An 18,610-nucleotide genomic window follows, 5' to 3' on the forward strand; every position below is an offset into this window, starting at 1 on the left:
TCTCCAAAAGTCAAATGAGTCAAAGCTAAAATTTGAGTCAAAATCAGGAACGTCTTTGAAAATCAGGGACAGTTGAGACGTATGCCGTAAGGACACATCAGTAAATGAAAATACCTACCTAGAATAAACTTTCCCCCAGAAATTATTATACTATGCTGAACTTCTTACAGTCACAAGGCTGTAAGTGTATGCATGTGGGGGTGGGTGGGGGTGGGGGGGGGAGCGTGTGCACAACGCGCCATTTTTTTATAAATCTTAGACACGTTTCCTTGTTAATTGCAGTGTAGATGGGAGCAAATTGCTTAATTTGCTTTCTTTGCGCTTTAAGTTCCATACTCTTACTGTAATGTAAGTCAAGGGGGATAAACCAGTGCTGGACAGGTAAGCAAGATACGCTTTACATCAGAATTTCAACTTCCAGTAAACATCTTCAAGCATCATTATTAATGATTAGTTGGTGTTTAATTTACAGACTTCCTTAACTTATTTGCATGAGATGTTTCCAGAAACCAAACAATGTCTAATTAACGGTAATCAAAATCGCTCAGTTCTACATTAAATTTATGTATATAATTATATTAATATTCTGTATTAGTTAATTCAATGTAAAAAAAATAAATATAATCAGGTTGACATTATAGCTATTCAATTTTTGGTCTCTTAAGAAAAAAGAAAACTTTCAACATTTCTTGTAGCTTGTTGCACATTGCAGAAAAAAAAAAACAGCCTGTCGTGAATAACTACCCCTCAGAATGTGAATTACAATTATCCCAAATGAAAGTTATTATTTTGTTAATCCCTAGAGCAGCTTGTAAGGGGAGATTTGGGTCTTTCTTTAATAATGTAAAGTTAATACTTAGTGTCCTTGTAATTATCTTTATCAGAAGGTCCTTGTTTAATCTGAACGTCTAGTTGAAAAAAGGTCGAATCAAAAAGGGATCCGCTTTAAAGCAGTTTATTGTTTGTAAATTATTTTTGCCTGAAATTATAATGCCTAGAATTGTAAATGCTGGTGTAAGAAATTGAGCATGATATGCAATTAACAAAAGGTTTTTTTTTTTTTTTACATTCAGACGCACAGGTATCTGAGTATGACTGGGTGGTGATGTTATACAGACTTCTCAGCTGTCCAGATTTTCGCAAAATGATCAGATTTTTGTTTCGGATTATTGGTCGGTTCCTCATAACATTTATGGTTTTCTGGCAAATCACTAGGATGATCTAAGGACTGAAGTCACTAAATAATGACATATGTTTAAGTTTCAGACTTCGTATCCTTCAAAAATGCATTCTGACACAAATCCTGTTATTCTCGCACCTTTCTTAAGCTTATAAAAGCAATATTTAAAATCTGTCCATATTTGCGGGCCTCCCCCATGTCAGGCTTTGTCCAGGTTTCTTACACTAAGAGGTTGAGAGGTGTGGTGTGCGTATATATGTTGTACACAGTCGCTTGCATGCACATACAAATAAATGTACAGTGTGCGTCAGCTGCGGGCATGGCCTGCATTTATGCCATACATGCCCCATCCACACCTATGTATGCCCTTATTAATGTATTTGTTTTCTTCACTGGGTGCTGTTGTGCACGTGCTGGAGTGACTGTAAAATACAGGACATGCTTACGCTCGCAAAACGTAAACGGTGTGTCTGTGTGTGTGCGTGTACGATAAATCAAAACAATCCTAGAAGATAATCTATCTTAATATAATTGTATACACTGCAGACAACCAGACAACACAACATGCCTATGCCCAAATTAAGCCCTGTTTCAGATAGGTTTCCTAATGCTTTTTCAGATGACATATGCGAAACATTTACGAAAATGTAAACCAGTACAATAGTTATTTTTAATTTATTGCCAAAATACGATTATCGCTTGTAAAACGTTAGTAGGTTCTGTTGTTTTGTATCATTTTAAGGAATTTGAGATGCGATAAAGTTAAATAATATGGATCTTCTAAAAAAATTAGGATATATACACGTTACATATTCCTATGCAGGACACAATTGATAAATGCAGTACTGTCCTTGCAAAGTGGAGGGGCAGATGGTTACCCTAGCTTCTGGTAACGTTTTCTGTAGATAAGCAAATCACACCCCCTATTAATAAAACAAACTGTCAAAGCAGTATTGAATTAATAATGAATAAAGTCAAATTTCGGGAGCAGACTGGTGTGCTTTGCGCTTCTCATATTTTATAATTAAAATGAGTTTCAGAAATAAAAAAGTGGCAACAAGTAAATGAGGTTAAGAATATGAGCGGGGGATAAACACTGAACTTTGAAATATATTCACTTAGTACATTTAGACTCCGTTATCGTTAATTTAAAGCAATTGTAACAAATGTAAAGTTTATATAAAAATCTGTTCGTTAGACAAAAATATTCCACATCCACTTCGGGAGTAGTTAAAAAACGATTGGGTTGAAAGTGGGTGCCTGTTTGGGGGGTGGGGGTAGTGGGCACGGCAAGTTTAATGCTAAACACGCCTACAAAGGGTCATTCACAAATGATTGGACCAGGCCAGGTTCCTGAAAAGTGGTGGCGGGACATAAAAGACCCACTTATGGAAGGCTTTTGCGTTTGTTTGAATCAGAAGCTACCCGAGAAAATCGGGTCCAGATAGCCATGACTGGGAGAGAGGAGTTTTCTGACGAAAAACCCAAGGGAAAAGTATTTGCTCCAAGTACTGCAAACGACAAATCTTTGAAAATGAATCCGTCTGGGTTAAGATCCAAGGGCTTTGCCATTACTGATTTGTTGGGTCTGGAGACAGAATTGCAGCACCCTTCAGCTCCACCCGTCACTGGGTGCGAGCCCCCTCCCAACGGGGTGGGAGGCTTTTCGTTGACTGGTGGCCCCTTGCCTTTGGGACTGGGCTTTCTCTGTGGACTGGCTGCCCAGCAACCCTCAGGGCACCATTATCTCATGCCATCTCACATCCCATTACTCCAGACTAGAAGTGAACATCTTATTCGCAGCCCCAACTCTGACAAACAGAAGGATCACTTCTCTGGTAATTTTTGTAACTAGTTTCTTAGTTTATATTATTACCACCAGCACCTGTTCTGAACCTTTTTCATTATAGTCTGCAATTTTTAGTGTAGTCTAAATCTCATTTTCCCATGATGTTTTATGCGTGTCAGCATCAACGTTCATCACACAGTTTGCGTTTTTTAACGTTTGATTAAAGTTCACATTTGTCGTGTTTGTTTCATACAAAGTTATAGACGTGAAAGTGTCTTTTGCCAGGAGTTACCTTTGTGATTTACTTATGCTTTTCTTGAAGGAGCTGTCCCCAGTACCGGATACATTGATGGTGCTGAAATCTTGGGCTGCCCTCCCAGTCTGCGGAGTTTGGGCCATGGCTGTGGAGCAGTAACGTCACCCAGTTTTTAACGTGGACGGTCTACTGACTGCTCATCTCTGAAGCCTTTCACGCTATGCCACTCTGAAGTATTTTGTATTTTACTTCGTGAATGATGCCAATAGTTCTAGCGCAGCTTAATACTCTGGGATATTTGTTACATAAACTGTTTCTAATATTTTGTCCTGGAACAGTTGGAATATTTGTGAGCGGTCGAGCAAACCCACATATTCAGTAAAAAGTAAACATTTTTGTTTATTGTGAATGAATGGATGAAGTGAAAATACTCATTCACACATTTTCGAGTTACACAGATTACCTTTTACGGAGTCGTGGGAATAATAACTCTCAATGAATCAGGGACAAATCCAGAAATAATCGGGGACACTTTTAAAATAGCATTACTATTAACATGAAACATTAACAAAATAAGAAAATGAGAATTAATACACATTTTCTGAAGTACAAGAAGTCTATAACTGTAATTATTGCCATTAAGTGCAATACCCCAGCTTTTCTCGAAGAAAGTCATCAGTATTAGGAGGGATTAAGAGGGGTACAGCTAAAACCTGAGTCAAAATCCGGGACAGTTTAGAAGTATGGAGGGAATGCCGGAGCCTATATGCTTGTATGGTGATCATAGTCGGTGCTTAAGCGGTTACCCTTCGGTGTACAGTCCGCGCAGAAACAAATGCATATATAAAATGTTGTCAAGAGTGTTACAATATTTTTTTCAGTTTCCATGTATGTTTCCATAGCACTGTTTATAACTCACTCACAAAATGGAGCTACAGGTAGTAACCCTAGCTTTAGACAAAAATCATCAGCAGGTTCCTCAGATTCAGGGGCACTGTGTTTATAACTTAAATTTTTAAAAATCACAATTAGGCTGTTGGGCGGGGGGGGGGGGGGCAATTTATGAGAGGAAGAGTGTTGATCAAGTATTCTAGATTTAGTAGATAAGCACAGTTGCAACAGAGCGTGCTTTATATTTGTGACAGGGAACCCTGCAGTTCTTTTCCAAAATAATATAATTTTGGACACTATTGTTAAATGTGACTTTTTAATAGTTAAAAATCTAAAATATATTTCCGTGAAATGAAAAAAGCTTAATATTTAAAACAATTAAACATTTGGGAAATTGAGTGTTGTTTTCATTTTTGAAAAATTATATGTAATTGTTATACTTGGTTATTTAATTCACCCTTTGTGTTTCATACCCATTTAGTTATTAACAACGCTAAAGAAAATAGCAATGATCCTGAGAAAACAGTCAGTTAATTTTAGTAAGAACCCACAAATGCTTTTAGTGGTCTTTCCAAGGTATGACATTTTAAAAATTGGACAGATTTTATATGAATCCTAATTCTAATTATGTTCTTTCTGACTTTGCATCCATTAAATGTTTGTATATATTTAGATTGTACTTGTGAAGAAAAACTATTTAAATCTCTGTGATCACACCTGTCCCTCTTTATACTTTTGTTAAAATAAGTGCATCTGCAGTTCCTAAGCAAAATATTTTAGACTTCCTTTGCAGAATAAGGTACTCAACAGTATACTTAATGTTGTTATAATTTTAACCCGTAAGAACAAAAACTTAAAATCTGTATTTTTTCACTTCATAATGGGGAAAATACAAAAGTAGTTGAGAAATTGCTGACATATTAGTCACTCACCGAAAACAGTTACTCTTTAATATTTTATGTCAGATTAGCTGTTGTTTAAACACATAGTTAATATCATATTAGTTAAATACTTCCCTCTCTCTTTTAAAAGATACAAGTGAAGAGGATAAATACAAACTCTTAGACTTCAAAATTTCTTTTTAAATTTTTATAGGTCTGAGTTCATTATTTCTCATTTGCTTAATCAGATTTGTCCTCAGACAGAAAAATGATGACATCTGAAGGAAAACAGTGTCCCCAATTCCAAAAGACTTGCTCTCAGTGTAAGTGACCACTCACACTGAGAGCAGGTGTTTTGGAATCTGGTCCTCATAGTAAGCCTTTTTATAGATAGGCCTTACACCAAAGTAATTTTGTTACATTGAGAGCAGGTCTTTCAAAATCAGAACAGACTTTTACTGAGAACAACTTTTTTTGAATCTGGCCAACAATACATTTTGTATTGTAATGATACTAACTTGAAAAAATAGGTAGCAACAAAGAAGAAATGGAAAATAAGAGGAAGTACTGCTTTACAATCCTTTGGGAAATTCCTCAGAAGAAACTTACCAGTGACACTGCTTTGATACAACAAGGGAGGACTGACTTCTGCAAATCTATTCTCAGCTAAGTAGCATCATCTTGGTACTACCAGATGATTTGCTTGCCATTTCCCCATTACCTTGAAACATAACTGATTGCTCACTACAGTAATCATAATTTCTTATCCCTGTTCACTTCTCTTTGCTCCATCTCACTACTATTCCTTTTATTTCTTTACATAAAGACTTTGCTTTCATAAAATTAATCGGTAGTTACTCAAGTTATCATCATATTATCAGATTTGGTAACACTATCTTTTCTTGTAACCAAACAGATTATTGTATTTATAGCATCTCTGCTGTCCCTGCTGCTTAATGCCATTTCATTCTCTGTTGTGCAATTGGGTTCAGGTCATACCTGAAAAATGTTCACAGAGCAGTGTGCTTTACCTGGTTAATAAATATATAAGTAACTAAATAAATATTTAGAATGAAGATGTTTTGGTTTTCTTATTTTATATAATGATTGTAATAATTGTATTTTGTTATTGCTCTTCAGTAAGTAAATTACAGTAAACTTACAAATATTTTGTAGAAACTTCAGCCAGCAAAAATAAAGGCAGTATTTTAAAGTGTAGCATTTTGCTTCATTGCAGATGAGGATAGCCTATCAGGTGACCGGAATGATGTAGACAGCACAGCCTCTCAGATTAAGAGAAAGAAACGGAGACATAGGTATGGTAATATTTATACATTTTTAGAACTGACAACATATTTTAGAAGCCAGTTTGTGTCTTGGTATTAAAAAATGGATAAGGAGACCACAGCAAACACATTTGGAGTATGACAAATGTTACTGAAGTATCATTAATGAATATGGAACAAGCTGCTATCAGCCAATGATTACTAACTAACTTAAAGGAAAAAAATAGTGTAGTCTGATTCAAAACTGTAGCTCTGTGTATTTAGATCAGATTTACTCAAAGATCTTTCTTAAAATGGGAAACACATAGCCTACACAGTTCAGTGGCAGTCCTTTCTGAATATTTCAAATAAAAATTGAGTAAGCAACATAAATTATGTTTTCACTGTAACCATACTGGGTCAGATTCATAAGAAATCATGAATAATATTGCATAATGATATAGTATGTGTTATATATTGGAGTTGTTATTTCATTCAAAATACATGTGCTGATTTAAACAAACTGCAATTTTCTTTGTACTCACTGTAGAAAAAAAAACAATACCTTTTGTGCAACAGATCTCCCTTTCTTTTAGTAATAGTAGCTTTGGAAGTAATGTTAAGTAACATGGGGTGTTGTGGTGCATCCATCTCTCGATGTGGAGCTGCAAAGAGTTTGCTTCCCAGATACGGAGTACAGATAAATGCCTGTTTGCAATGTTTTTATCTCAGTTTTATGCATTTGAGGTGAATACTTCACTGTTATTTGGAGACCCATTATATGTTTGCTGTATCTGTAATTGTTTTGAAGATTGAATAAACTAACTCTAAGCCGGTTACAGTGCTATGGACTAATGTTAATTTAAATTAAACCCAGAATGTCACTTAGACTTCACAGATTCACACACTCAGAGATAAGTTATATAAAAAATAACTTAACCTTTTGGATGTAATTCATACACACAGTTTCTTATGTAGCTTGTCTGTGTGCCACCCACTAATCATGGTGCTGTACATCTAGACGAGTACATAGCAAACTCCTGACATCACCACATATGACAGATAGTGGCAAATGATGTGGGTAGGGCATTAAAATGTGTTTAGAGGTACAATGTATGTCCTTCTGTTACAAATGTGGACAATCAAATCTGGTGGCAGCAGTGTGGTGAAGAAAACACAAGTGATATGGTCTACACCAGTGTTTTTCAACTGCAGGTCCACAGACTGGGTCCAGTCCGGCAGAAATTTCCTGCCGATCTATGAAAGGCTAGGGCGCACTGGCTGGGAGAGGGCTCCCACTGGCTATGAGGGGGGCTGCTGGCCAGGAGACTTATTTTGTAGTTAAAAAAAGTTTTTTTTTTAAAGGGCATTCTTCTTTAAGAATTCCCTTTGCATCTGTTCGCACAGATGCAACAGGTGTGTGTGACCTGTTTTCGTCTTCTGTGTCTGTGCAACCTGTTGTTTATGTCTTCATCTTTTGTGCACATGGAATTTGAATGCCAGAAGAGGATTAAAATGCAGACCTCGAATGGACAAGTGAGAAGAAGGTGTGTGTGTGTGTGTCTGTGTGTGCGTGTGTGCGTATGTGTATGCGTGTGTGTGTGTGTTTAATTGGTAGGTAGATAGGTGTGTGTGTATGTAAAAAGTTGGTAGGTAGGTGTGCATGTGTATGTCTGTGTGTAAGAAGTAGGTAGGTAGGGATGTGTGTGTGTGTTTGTGTGTCTGTAAAAAGAGGGAGGGAGGTGTCTCTCAACTTGTACAGATTTTCACAGAATATTCAGAATTTTGCCTTATATTTTTAGTCTGTTCCTCATAAAATTTGTGTTTTTTTGGATTTATTGTGGCAAATCTGTGAGGACAGAATTCACTAAATAATGACAGGCATTTGAGTTCAGACTTTATATCTTTCAGAAAATTCAGGAGAGCACAATACCTTTTTATTCTAGCAATTATATAAATTTGTGAGAGCAATATTTAGTTTGCCCCTATTTTGGTGGCTTTGTCCCACCATTATTAGTGGCTTTGCCCAGATTTTTTTGTGCTAAGAGGTTGAGAAGTATGATGTTTGTATGTGTGTGTGTGTGTGTGTGTGTGTGTGTGTGTGTGTGTGTGTTTGTTTAAGAGGGAGGGAGAGAAGGGGGAGGGAGAGAAGGACAGGGAGGTGTGTTTGTGTGTGTAAGAGAGAGGTAGGTGTGTGGGTGTGAGTGTGTGTGTGTAAGAGGGAGGTAGGTACTTAGGCCAGTGTACATGTGTGTGAGTGTGTGTGTGTGTGTGTTTGTTTAAGAGGGAGGGAGAGAAGGACAGGGAGGTGTGTTTGTGTGTGTAAGAGAGAGGTAGGTGTGTGGGTGTGAGTGTGTGTGTGTAAGAGGGAGGTAGGTACTTAGGCCAGTGTACATGTGTGTGAGTGTGTGTGTGTTTGTTTAAGAGGGAGGGAGAGAAGGACAGGGAGTTGTGTTTGTGTGTGTAATAGAGAGGTAGGTGTGTGGGTGTGAGTGTATGTGTGTAAGAGGGAGGTAAGTACTTAGGCCAGTGTACATGTGTGTGTGTGTGTGTGTGTGTGTGTGTGTGTGTGTGTGTGTAAGAGGGAGGTGTGTGTGTTTGTGTGTGTAAGAGAGAGGTAGGTAGGTTTGTGTGTGTGTGTGTGTGTGTGTGTGTGTGTGTGTGTGTGTGTGTGTAAGAGGTAGGTACGTAGCATACCTCTCATCTGTACAGATTTTTGCCCCATATTTTTGTTCTGCTCCTTATTAAAAGGACTGAAGTTTCAGACTTTATATCCTTTAGCATACAACTCTCAAACAACAGTTGTTTTAATTGGTTCCTTGTAAATAATGTTTTTTATTTCTGTCTGAGCGGTCCCCAAAATAATTTTCCTATTTTCACTGGTCCCCAACTGTAAAAAGGTTGAAAACCACTGCTCTACACTATAAAATCATGGCATATACTGAAACACTTACATTATGAGTTCCATTGTTCATGAATTGCAAGTAATGTGTTTCTGGTGGATTGAAATGCTTATGAGCATTCTGTTGTGCCATACCCAGTTACATAGTGCAGTTAGTCCTTAATGTGTTTTATTGCAGTGAGCAATATGATTTATGGTATGACATTCATGAAATGTACTGCACCATCATAAACTCCATTGCATAGCACAATAAAGCATAGGGGGTCAAGCCTTTTTGCACCACAGATATTTTGTTTATGAATCATCCAACTACTCCATTTACACAAAAAAACAAATTCATTTATTAAGTAATGTTCAACTTTGCATTGTAAGCTTTGTAGGATGGTTGTTGAAAGTGTTCTATCTGCAGTGCCCTATTTTAAAATATAATTATTCAGTTTAGCCTGCTAAATTGTAGCCAGTAGCTGAAGACTGAATAGTCTGTGTGTTCATAAAATGTTAGCAGAACTGCATTCTACTAGTAGAGTTGAGCACAATGTTATATTAGTGCATTCCATAACACTGTCTCATGCTAGACATCCTGCATCTTGAAACTATGATAGACTAATAAGAACAAAAACAAAAAAATGCAAAGAGAGTAAGTTGTGTGACTGATTCGATAAAATAATGACAGAAGGAAAACAAGACAAACACAGATAAGCAAGCACAGATATAAACCATTCAGATATGTTTCTGAAGTACAAAAAAACATTTAAAGCAGTTTTGGTAATGTTGTTAACCTCTGTGTCTCAAATGCACACAGACACAAACATCTCCTTCTGACATACATAATAATGTTTTAATATATAGGGTCAAAGGTGATTACTAGGCTAAAGGCACAAGAGCCTTTACAAGCTTAACCAATAATACTCAGGATATGACACTATTATATCTTAATTTCAAGATATGCAATGGGGTAGTATCAGGGTAGTGGGTCTTCGGGTGTTGGAGCCCTAAGTCATTTTACAGACTGCCTCTGTCCATAAGGAACATGGGCAGTACCCCAGGAGTGAATTTACAGTTCCCCATCCATTTACCCAAATTCCTTTTGAAGAATGAGGAACAGGCTTTGTTTTATGAAGATGGGAAGTTTATGCCATAGAAAAGGTAGCCTTTGGGATACAAATCGGTTTCTCCAGCACATTCTTTCAGAGTCACAAATAAGGTTCAGGTCCATGGAATGCATAACTCTTGTATAATTTTTATTGTGAATATGTAATATTTTCATCTGTGCTGGATCAGAGAGTGCCTTGTAGGTCAGGCACAACTCAACTTCAATAAATGATATGAGATGGAGTAATGGAATAGGGCCTTTATTCAATCTGCAAAAGACATGTGTCTTGCGTTTTGTATTTTTTTAGTGAGAAACTTCTAGGGTCACTCCAACTGGTGTAAGTGCCTGGTTAGGTACCTATAGAAAGGAGTATTGTACTCGATTATTGGCCTGATGAGGGTTGAATACAATGGCACTATGACTTCTTTTGAACTTGATGCTATGCCTTTGCTAATAAGTTGAGCCACACAGATGAATTTCCTCACTACTGTAGCTACCTGGTGACCAAAGTTTTCATTACTATCTATCTGTGTTCATAGGTCCCTCACCACTGGGTTTAATCTTAGGGGTGTGTTATCAATATTATAATTTGCAGAGGTATCTGATTTACCAAAGGGTATGATTACACATCTTTTAGCATTTATTCTCAGGCCATAGTTTTGGCACAAATCATTTGTCATTTTTAGGCCTGTTTGTAGGATGTCAACATTGTTTGGGGATTCATTGATTGCTCCCAGCTTGCAGACATTGGCAAACTTGGTCAGACAGAGACCCCTAATATTGGCCTTCGCTTCAAAGAAGTATATACCAGACAGGAGGGGACCCAACACTGAGCCCTGTGGGACACCGCTAGTAACAGATTTCTTATCGGAAGTAGATTCACCTATCTGGACAACATGTCCTGTCAGAGAGCCAGTTTGCTATCCATCTGATGATCTAGGAGTTTATGCCTAACTCACTAACTTTATCTATGATCTCCAAATTGGGGATTGTGTCAAAAGCTTTGGCCAGGTCTAGATAAGCAGTATGCACCATTTTGCCCACATTCATGGCCCTGGTGACTTTCTTGAAGAAGTCCACCAGATTCAGCAGGCAAGACATCCTTTTGACAAAGCCAAATTGGGTCTGGTCCAGTGTTTGGACATTTTCTGTGTCATTATTGATCCAACATGATAATTCTCTCCATGGCCTTCTAGATAAGACTGGTCAAGCTTATGGGTCTGTAGACCCCTGTGTCAGTTGATGGGACCCCCTTCTGCAGTGGAATGACTGCTGTAGTCCTCCATTCCTCTGGGACAAAGCTCATCTGCAGGCTGTGGTTAAAGAGGGTTTTTAGTGGCCCTGATAGATTCTGTTTTAAACTATTTAAGAAGCAACCTGGAATGCTGTTGAGAGCTATGGAGACTGTGTTTTTGACTTTAATGAATGCAGCAAGGAAGTGTTCCCTTGTAATGACTGGTAGAGGGGATGGTTGTGGGTATTAATTTGGCTGTGTTAGGAGGTGGTTTGAACTAAACCTGTTGACCAGCAGGTTTGCTATAGTTTCAGATTGGGTGTAAGTGTTGCTGTTCATGATTAGCACATTACTGAACATTTCCCCCTGAGGTTACTGACATAATTAAAAAAGCCTTATGGTAATCTTTCACCTGGTGGGCTATCTTTGCGTTGTAGTTTGCTTTGGAAGATTTGACCAGCTCTCTAATTTGTTTGTTTAGACTAATGATTGTGTTTTTGCACTATTTTGTCTGTTTCTTCTTGGCTTTGGAGATGCTTTTTTCCCCTTTTGTTAAGAGCCTATTTATGCTAGGGGTCTACCGGGGTGGTTAATTTTTGCCAGTAATCATAGGTTTGACTCAGATAGATACTGCCTCTCCTATGCAACTATAAATGTGGTTGTACAGTGCTTTTTGTGCAGCTGAGAGTATGCCTCAGTGTCATCTGGGTCATAACCCCCTTCTAATGGACGGTGTAAGTCTGTGTGGTCAGATGTCCCACTCCCTCCCTCAAGGATAGGCCCACTCACCCTCCTTGCTAACACTATCAACTGCTTGAACTACTAGCCGAACGTGGGTCCCTTGGGCTATAGTCAGGGCATTGTCCCTCCTACAAAAATTACAGAAAAAAATCCAATATGTTGGATTAAGTTAACCAACAATATGTGTTTTATACTGTAGTGAAAGTTGGTTGCAAGCTAGATAAACAACTGAATCTGTAAAAAGCGGAGATGATTACTTTTAAAGGAAGAAGCACTACATTTCTGCTTGCTAATTTAGCCATGATTATGCAGGCAGAACTAGCAACAGGCACAATGGAGATTACAGCTCAAGAGTAAACAACTACACATTTGGGTCCTATTTTGTTTTTCTGTCATCCAGGCAACTGTGTTTTGATTAGCAATTCTAGCACTGGAGGACCCAAGGAGGGGATGGAATACCCTGAATGACTGTGTCCCTCTCACCTCTCCTGGATGTTGGGAAGAGTAGCTGGCATTCAGGAAGCACATGGGGAAGTGCAAGTTGTTTGGTAAAGAGACTGGGGAAACCATTTCCAGTGCTGGAGAGAAGAGGGTGGGGCTGCTTGATGGCAACATATTGTGTGGCAGTAAGGGACAAACAGCGTGGATAACACAATACACATCCCCTTTTGGCTCCCCCATGCTGGGTATCCAAGGGATAGGGTTAAATAGAAAAAAATGTAAAAATGTCAAGCCACCCCTAATAGCTGTCTAAATGATGGCCCTTCCAGTTAGCCCTCACTCTGTTGATGGTGAACAAATAGGTTGAATTGTTGGGAGGAAGCTAATGGTCAACAGGAAACAGTGTTAAAAAGAGAAAGTAAACAATGATCCTATCAGTATAGAAGCAGATGTTTCAGGTGATAGCTTACTGGCAAAACATTGCTAGTAAAAAGTACAAAGAGAAATAAGAATAAGGTTGGTACATTTTAAGCTTCAGAAAGGACTTTGGAATAGAGGGATAACAAGGGCACTATAATAGGGTTTGAAGAACGAGTTTGATAATTAAGTAATCCACTTAATGCCTGCCTATTTTCTGTTTATTTCTCTGCTTCTGTGCATGTAACATGGTTTATCAACAAATTGTTAACACACATGTTGTCACATTTATCCTTTCTCTTGCAGTCTTGCTAATAACAAGTTGATTTGCTACATATTTTGATTGATTTTGATGTAACAACATGGAAGCATGCATGCATACATACATGAGCGTGATTGCCCATTTGCTCACACATACACACACTGGTTAGATATTACAAGACAGCTGTTTTTATGCTTTCCATGCTTGAAATTAATTCATACTTAACATTAATCTTCATTCCTTCTCTTTCTGTTGTGACTACCTGTAAGGCTAGGCTGTTACATGTCCAATTCCTGAATTACTGACCTATAAATTCTGGTTAGTTAAAATTAGTGCAGCTATGAAATTTGACAGTAGGCAGTTATTTACTAATAGCAAATGGCTCTGTACGCAAGACAGGTTTGTCATTCATAGCTTTCAATCTCCTGGGTTTTTGGGTACCTGTCTTCAATTCCTTCCAATATGCAATTCATAGAATCTGATCAATCAATACGAATAATGAAACCTGACAAGGGAGGAGGGATAGTTGTATATGACCAAGGAGACTATGTTAACAAAATGTATAATATATTAGTAGAATCGGGCAATTATATTACGGTATCCATGAATGAAATAAATATAGGGTACAGAAGAATAGACATGTTTCTAGAAGACATGCTGTTAGAAGGGAGAATAAATATGGATCTATACAATTACATGGTAGTTAAAAATCCTATTTTAGCTACCATAATAGGAGTGCCTAAAATACATAAAAATCACGTGGACCCCCCTTTTAGACCCATTATAGCAGGGAGTCATTCTAAATCATTTCCTATGAGTGTAGTCATTTACACTTGGTTAAAACACATCTATAGCAAAATCCCTCACTTAGTTAAGGATTCTTGGATGTTCTTAGGGAATTTAACTTCTGAGGTATGGAAGGAAGATTTAGTATATATAACAGCAGATGTTATTGATTTATATTCATGTATCCCTAAAGAACAGGGTATGGAGAGCTTTTTTAACAGCATAAAAATATTTTCTGACCTGGACTGGGAACAATCATTAGTGGTGATGGAGTTAATGAGCATCATATTAGATTATAATTATATATTTTTTGAAGGGGGATTTTATAGACAAACACAAGGAGTTGCTATGGGAACAGCATGTGCCCCAATATACGCAAATTTAGTGATGCTAGACTGGGAAATGGAAAAAGTCTTCAAAAGTCAGTATTACAAATATATTAGACTTTATTCTAGATTCCTTGACGACATATTTATTCTTTGGGAAGGACCAGTAGATATGATTGATGAATTTATACAATATTTAAACAATACCAGTCAGTTTTTGAAATTTAATAATCAGTTTCATGATAAAGGACTGTCATACCTGGATACATACATATCTAGAAATAAGAATGGCTTTGAATCACGCATATATAGAAAAAATACCTTCTCCAATAATTACTTGGAATTCACAAGTAACCATCCGTTCAAAACAAAGTATTTTCAAAGGACAGTGCATTCGAGCGGCGAGAATGACATCAAATTATAATGTAATGTTAGAAGAAATAGAATTTATTAGCAGACTATTTGTGAATAGAGGATACTCTCCTAGTTTAATTAAGGAAGTAAAAAGTTATGTCATAAAGGAATGGGGGAATAAATTTATACCCGTTTTGGGTAGGCCAATGAAGAAAGAGGTAGTAATAGAGGAAGTGAGTGACTATAAAAGAGCTTGCATTATGGAATTTTCACCTCAAATCACTCATATTAAGGACATATTAACAAAATATTGGAACATTTTTACTATGGACCAGAACTTGAGGGAAATAGTTGGAGATACTCCTAGATTTGTGTATAAAATGGGTATGAATTTAAAACAAATATTGGAAAGACCTCTAAGAGTGAATGAGATAACTGTATATCTAGGGGGCATGCGAAAATGCGGCAGATGTGTATACTGTCCTGTAATTTATGAAGGGGATGGACTAGTCTTGGAAAATATAAATAGAACTAAAGTAATGTTTAAAAAAGGAAATTGCAATACAAAGAATGTAGTATACATGGCGAAATGTGGAATATGCCCATGTTTCTACATAGGAAAAACTGAACGCATGTTAAAGAAAAGGATATATGAACATTTATATGCCATAAAGAAGGGAGATAACACCAATGCTTTAGTAAGGCATATACATAATACAGATAATACACACTACTTTAGATTTGCTATATTGGAGACGGTTACGATGAACATGAGGGGGGGTAATATGAAAGATTTATTGATTGAGAGGGAGGCCAAGTGGCAAATATTAATGGATGCATCAAATTTTCCTGGATGTAATGATTATATCTCATTAAAAACATTTTTATAACATATTATGGCTAAGGACCAATATTGTATATAGTATTTATAGTTATTTATTGAATTTTGCTATGCTGCTTATTGCTATATTTTGTTTATTTGGGCAATCTACTTATGGTTACATATATTTAGGATCTGGCAAGATTTTAGTATAATTGTGTTTTATATATTGGATGATATATGGATTTAGGTAACAGTGATAGTTGTATTCCTACGTATTGTTGTATATAGACAGTTTTATTTTATTTTATTTCTCTAAATGTTTTTAACATTATATAAGCATATATATATATATATATATATATATATATATATATATATATATATATATATATTGCTTAATATACTGTGTATTATTTTGCATCATTAATAGAATGCATCAATCATAGATCATAGGGTTGGGTGAATCGTATGTATATTTAGAAAGGAAATACATACAAACATGAAGTGAAATATTAGATTGTTCATATTTTAAATGTTATGCATAAGATGTAAACAATATGAAGCATGCAATGCAGATTTTAAATAAGTATTTTAATACAGTTTAAAGTATATACTGTTAGTGGAAAGCATTATTTAATGAAGTTTTAATTATTGTTTTACTTTGTTTCTTTAAAGAAATCAATTTGAATTGGCGCCAAAATGGATTTAAATAGTGTGTTTATAATTGTTTAATTGATTCTGAAGAAGTCCACATGATGGTGGATGAAAGCGCTTAATTCTTTTCTGAGTTACACTCTGGTTCTGTTTGTTGGTGAGCTGTAGTCTAATAAAGGACGTATTATTGCTTCTGCTGACTGTTCTTTCTGGACTTGTTGGATATTGTGTTGCCTTGACGTTCCTTGAATCATTAATTCATGGAATTAGCCTGCTAGACCACCTCAGTAGCTTGCTAGTTGCCCCATTAGGGTGGAGGATGCATCATGTGATCTTTTCACCAGATGAACAACGACAGTGGAGCTCCTTAAGTCATGATTTTCTGATCTTAGCATGCTATTTATCCTCCTCCTCTTCAGGTCATGTGGCAGTTCCTCAGGAAATGGCCTTTCTCTTGATATTTGCAACAATCATTGTACTTGCTGTAATACAAAATGGCATAAGAAGGATGCTTATATACTCCTCCTCATGTGTGTTCCTTAATATGTTATGTTGGATACCACTGCCATGTGCCATTTTGCTGTAACCCTCAGTACCACTACTATAGGTCATTAATATATTCTAACATCCCAACCCTCTCTACTTGTGCTTTCTTTGTCTTCAAATATCCATAGTCTCTCCCCAGTCCAGGAAAGGAGAGCAATCTATGCCTGCTCGGTCCTTTTTTCCTCAGACCAGCTTACTGAAACTTGAAGTACAATGCATGTCTGAGGTTGTTTATGGTGCAAATGGAAATGGCATAGCTCCAAAAAGTGGGTCAGTATCAACAATACATACTAAGGAGTTCATCTTGATGACACCATTTTCACAGAATCATAGTTCAGTTAGCAACATTGCTTTCAAATGTTTTTAGTTAAGTAAATAAAGGTAAGGATTTATTTATTTGCACATATATTTACTGCATAGAATATTCTGTGAAATATAGCTTTTTTCTGGAATATTAAATACAATTAGTTAATATATCTCATAGAAATGTGGCCATGCACTGAATGTACAGAACTACAGAATAAGGGCCAGGTAGGTATGTTCTATGACGGATATGCTGAACCTCAAAGTTGTAGATAATTTCAGACCCTGAACTAATCTGATGTCAGCATTTATCACCAGTGCCCCACCAAGCTTATTTCCTTGCAGCTGTAAAATTACTTATTGATAGTATGATAGTAACAATATTGCATCTTAGTTGTTTTTATTATATAAAAAGAAAATATACAATTTCTGGAAAAAGAATGCTGGTTGCAGCTGCGTGGTTAGCTGTTCATTTATTTCATTATTCTAATTTTAGTGTCTAATTTCAAGTAGTTAGTAGAATAAATTACACTTAACAGACCTTAGCTTATGGACTAAAAGGGATTCTTGTGTACGCCTGACTACTACAACATTGACTGACTTACACAGTGAAAAACAGGACTGTATACTGAAAGGCAGGATAATGTGGCGAGACTGCTGCACTGGGGATTGTGGTACTGAAGTGGCTGAAAAACACTGGAAACATGAGCTACAAAGCATCATAGAAAATGATGATCTACATCACATGGGATCATCCACTGCCAACAGTTCAAAAGACAGATGCCAGAAAACTGGATGTAGCGGTCCAAAAAAGAAGACAAAAGTAGCATTGATCATTGAAATTGCCACAGCCAGTGACTACAATGTCCTGTAAACAGAGAGAAACAAAGTCATACAATATCAGGATTTGCAAGCACAAACTAGAGCAATGAGGAAGAAAGATACCCAGGTAGTTCCAATAGTAGTAGAAGCAATGGGTCTTATAAAAAATAGTCTACAATCATATTTAGGTATGCTACCAATTACAAATACGAATTACAAAAGGAGTCATTACTGGGCACATTGCGGGTGCTGCGAAGGGCACTTTTGGCTGACATAAAAGAGTGAAATAATACTAATTTCATGAACTTTAATCATACTTTGCATGGGGTCCATTCTCGTCATGGTATTAGAAACCCAAAAGATATGGAGAAATTAAAAAGTGAAAAACATACACTGAAGATGTGCAACAAGTTCTAAGCTTGCGTTCCAGGAATATAAAGCAAATTAAGCAATGTTTTACTTTATGGTAGTGCTTAAATGGTGAAGCTCTTGCCTTTCTATTAGAGATTCAGTCATTCTGCAGTCCTTTTCTACTATTTTCATATTTTTTTTCTATTTCTAGTCCTAACTGCAGAATACAGAAAGGAAAAAAAAAGCTTACAGCAATTTATTTAGTGTTAAAAAAAGAAGCTTACAACAATTTA

General features: G+C 36.7%; 1 protein-coding gene across 1 annotated transcript in view; it reads left to right on the forward strand.

Moving 5' to 3' along the window:
- The first annotated feature begins 2,630 nt into the window (after window positions 1-2,630).
- The window catches only part of VSX1 (visual system homeobox 1), a 74,114-nt gene continuing 58,134 nt past the window's right edge, over window positions 2,631-18,610 (forward strand). Inside the window, exons 1-2 of the mRNA XM_044060173.1 lie at window positions 2,631-3,018; window positions 6,235-6,313. Of these exons, the coding sequence (XP_043916108.1) occupies window positions 2,631-3,018; window positions 6,235-6,313 (467 nt within the window). The remainder of the gene's footprint in view (window positions 3,019-6,234; window positions 6,314-18,610) is intronic.

This window comes from Protopterus annectens, chromosome 1.part2, assembly GCF_019279795.1.
Source record: "Protopterus annectens isolate FY-2018-M chromosome 1.part2, PAN1.0, whole genome shotgun sequence".
Classification (NCBI taxonomy): domain Eukaryota; kingdom Metazoa; phylum Chordata; order Ceratodontiformes; family Protopteridae; genus Protopterus; species Protopterus annectens.